This window comes from Asparagus officinalis, chromosome 3, assembly GCF_001876935.1.
Source record: "Asparagus officinalis chromosome 3, Aspof.V1, whole genome shotgun sequence".
NCBI lineage: Eukaryota > Viridiplantae > Streptophyta > Magnoliopsida > Asparagales > Asparagaceae > Asparagus > Asparagus officinalis.
Window position 1 is genome coordinate 97993442 of NC_033796.1, and position 2918 is coordinate 97996359.

General features: G+C 42.2%; 1 protein-coding gene across 1 annotated transcript; it reads right to left on the minus strand.

Moving 5' to 3' along the window:
- On the minus strand, nucleotides 748-1744 carry LOC109835472. Its single transcript, XM_020403450.1, has 2 exons — nucleotides 844-1744; nucleotides 748-764 (listed from the first exon to the last, which is right to left on the minus strand). The coding sequence occupies exons 1-2, from the start codon at nucleotides 1742-1744 to the stop codon at nucleotides 748-750; spliced, it is 918 nt and encodes a 305-aa protein (XP_020259039.1).

The window sequence follows — 2918 nt, forward strand, 5'->3', positions numbered from 1 at the left end:
AATACCGATGACCCATTGAACTTAAAACGGGAGAGGTCCACAAATCACTATGAATAATATCAAAGGGCAACAAAGTTTCGGAAATAGACGAATCAAAAGGCAACTTAATGTGTTTACCAAAAACGCAAGAACGACAAATACTAGAACTACTAGATTTATGACATTCAATGCTTTTATTGAGCCTAAGACAATCCAAAATAGAAGCTCCCGGGTGACCCAAACGATCATGCCAAAGGGGAGAGGACAAAGCCGCAAAGGTTGATGGAGTAGTGGATGGATTTTTGATGGTGGTGATTGGATAAAGATCGCCCCGGCTATCACATCTCATTAGTGCCATCCCCGTCCGGAAATCCTTCACAGAAAACCCATAAGGATCAAATTCAACAGTCACAGAGTTATCAGTGGTAAACTTACGAACTGAAATTAAATTCTTAATGAGTTTAGGAGCATGAAGGACATTTTTCAAAGATAAAGGTGGGTTCGGGGGAGACAATCTAGTGTGACCACAACCACGAATTGGAATCGAATGACCATTACCAACAACAATACCATTATGATGATTGCTCAAATTAAAATAAGACGAGAGATTACCATTCGTGGATGTCATATGAGACGTAGCACCGGTATCCATGTACCAATTTTGATCGGGTGGGTTCAAAGTCATCGTGTGCATTGCGGATTCAATATCCGTCGGAGCATACGAAGTAGGGGGTCCAGTTGCTGCATGGGCTTGCTGTGGGCGAGAGCCTAGAATTCCAGCCTGTCTAATTGGGCCAGAAGATGGGCGAGCCCAACCGACAGATGGGTAAGGACATGGGGGAGGAGCCCAATTTGGAATCCAACCCCAAGGAGAAGGAGCAGCGTATGGCATTGCAGGGGCATGCCACTGCTGTGCCGGAGCCTGCTGCTGACCACCGCCGAAGCCACGGCCGCCGCCGCGACCACCTTTGCCGCCACGACCATTGTTTTTCCGGCCACCAGAACCACCGGAACCGGACTGTTTGTGATGCTTGTTTTTACCCCGATTTTGACCAGAAATCTCAGAGGAGGAAGAATCATCATACTCCTTGTGTGAAGCAGCCACCATAGCCGAGTTAGACCTATGAGAAGCCATTGCAGCCAGTTCACGTTCCTCCAAAAGAAGAGAAGACCGAGCCTCAGGAAAAGGAGGAAGAGGCTTGGTATGGCGAATTTGCGTCCCCACCCCTTTGTACGCCTCACTGAGACCCGAAACCATTTGAAGAACAAGACGGCTATTTGTCACAGGGGCTCCGACGTTCTTCAGTTGATCGGCGAGGCTCTTTAGGCGTTGACAATACGCCGAAGCGTTGGGAAAATCCTCCAAACGGGTTGTTGTAAAATCTTGTTCGAGGGTCACCGCACGAGAGTTTTGATGATCCTGAAATATATCACGTAAACGAACCCAAGCCTCCATTGCCGTTGCCTCCGGTTCAAGAATGGTGTTCAAAAGGTCATTCGAAATAGTCGAATAGATCCATTGAAGCACAGTTGCGTCAAGGGTCGACCACAACTCGAGTTCATCATCGGTTTCAGGAGCCGGCTTCTCCTTACCTTTGGGTGGAGAGATGATGTGATGAAGGACCTTGTGAGAACGAGCATGAATTTTAAAAAGCTCCGCCCATGTTCCGTATTGCGCGTTCTCCATCTCAAGAACAATAGAGATGTGGTTCCTGATATTTGAGACCGCGAGAGCCGGGTGGAACGAGGTCTTACTGTCAGACATGGCGGTTTGAGAGAGGTAGAAGATGACGGAAAGATTAAGAAGAGGAGACTAGGGCACAGCGGAAGAAGAAGGAAGAAAGAAACCCTAGACTTGATACCATGAAAGAATTGTTTTCCGTGATTATTCTCATTGCTTGACTTGGTTAATATACCAATTGTACAACGTAATGTTAGGCTAGGAATAAGGAGCTAATTACACCAAAATATATTCTAATCTATTCTAACCTAAATTAGGAGATTACAAAATCTTCAAGAATAATATTTACATAATCTATCAAAAACAATACAAAATATGTTTGCGCCTGTAAGAGGTTTTATTGTTAGCATCTTGGTCCCCTCTCTTAGAATAATTTCCATCTACTGGTTACCATCATAAGTCATCATAAGTTTTGGGTATTGCATATTCCATGACATTATCAAGTAGCAGTAGATAGTAGTATAATAGTTTTATGTTGCATTAAGTTTCAATTTTTTTATATATGATCTTTTACATTAATACCATCTTTCAAGGGTAAGATGGGTTGGCTTGGTGTGAGACAGTCACACTGATTTTGCTTCTACTTCTGCTTCTGCTTCCTTATTTTTCTCATCTCAAGGTCGTGTTTAATTAACAGTTCACTCTAGACATGCCATTTTCATAGTACTTGTCTGTGCTTCATTTATTTACGACATGCCTTGATATTGACTGTCCTTCCTATACCTGCAGCCTGTAAAGTTCTGTGAATATGCATGGAAAGCTTTGTCAATAGCTTCGTGGTCTTGCCGGATTATTTGAAATTTGTTGAAAGGTATCTTTATTCCTTTACCTTGATCGCCCTCTTTTCTTGCATGGACTAATCCTTTTGTTTGATTAATTGTTACTTCCTCCAGGCACTTTTTGTCTGTTAAGTTAACATGTACTTACTAAGAAGATTATGGAGATTGTCTTCATCTAAGCTCATTGTTTTGATTTTCATTTTATCCTTATTTAATTTTTAAATCCTCTTTGCCTATTGATAGCATTCATTAATGTTAGTATATATGAATAACAGATAGGGGCGAGCATCAATAAGTTAAAGAGTTAATTGTAGATACTTCCCCTGTTATTGGGGCCTAGCTACTTGTTACTCATAAACTATTTGATTAGCACATATACTCCTCGACAGACTAATATTTGCTTTTTTTTTTTTAACCCC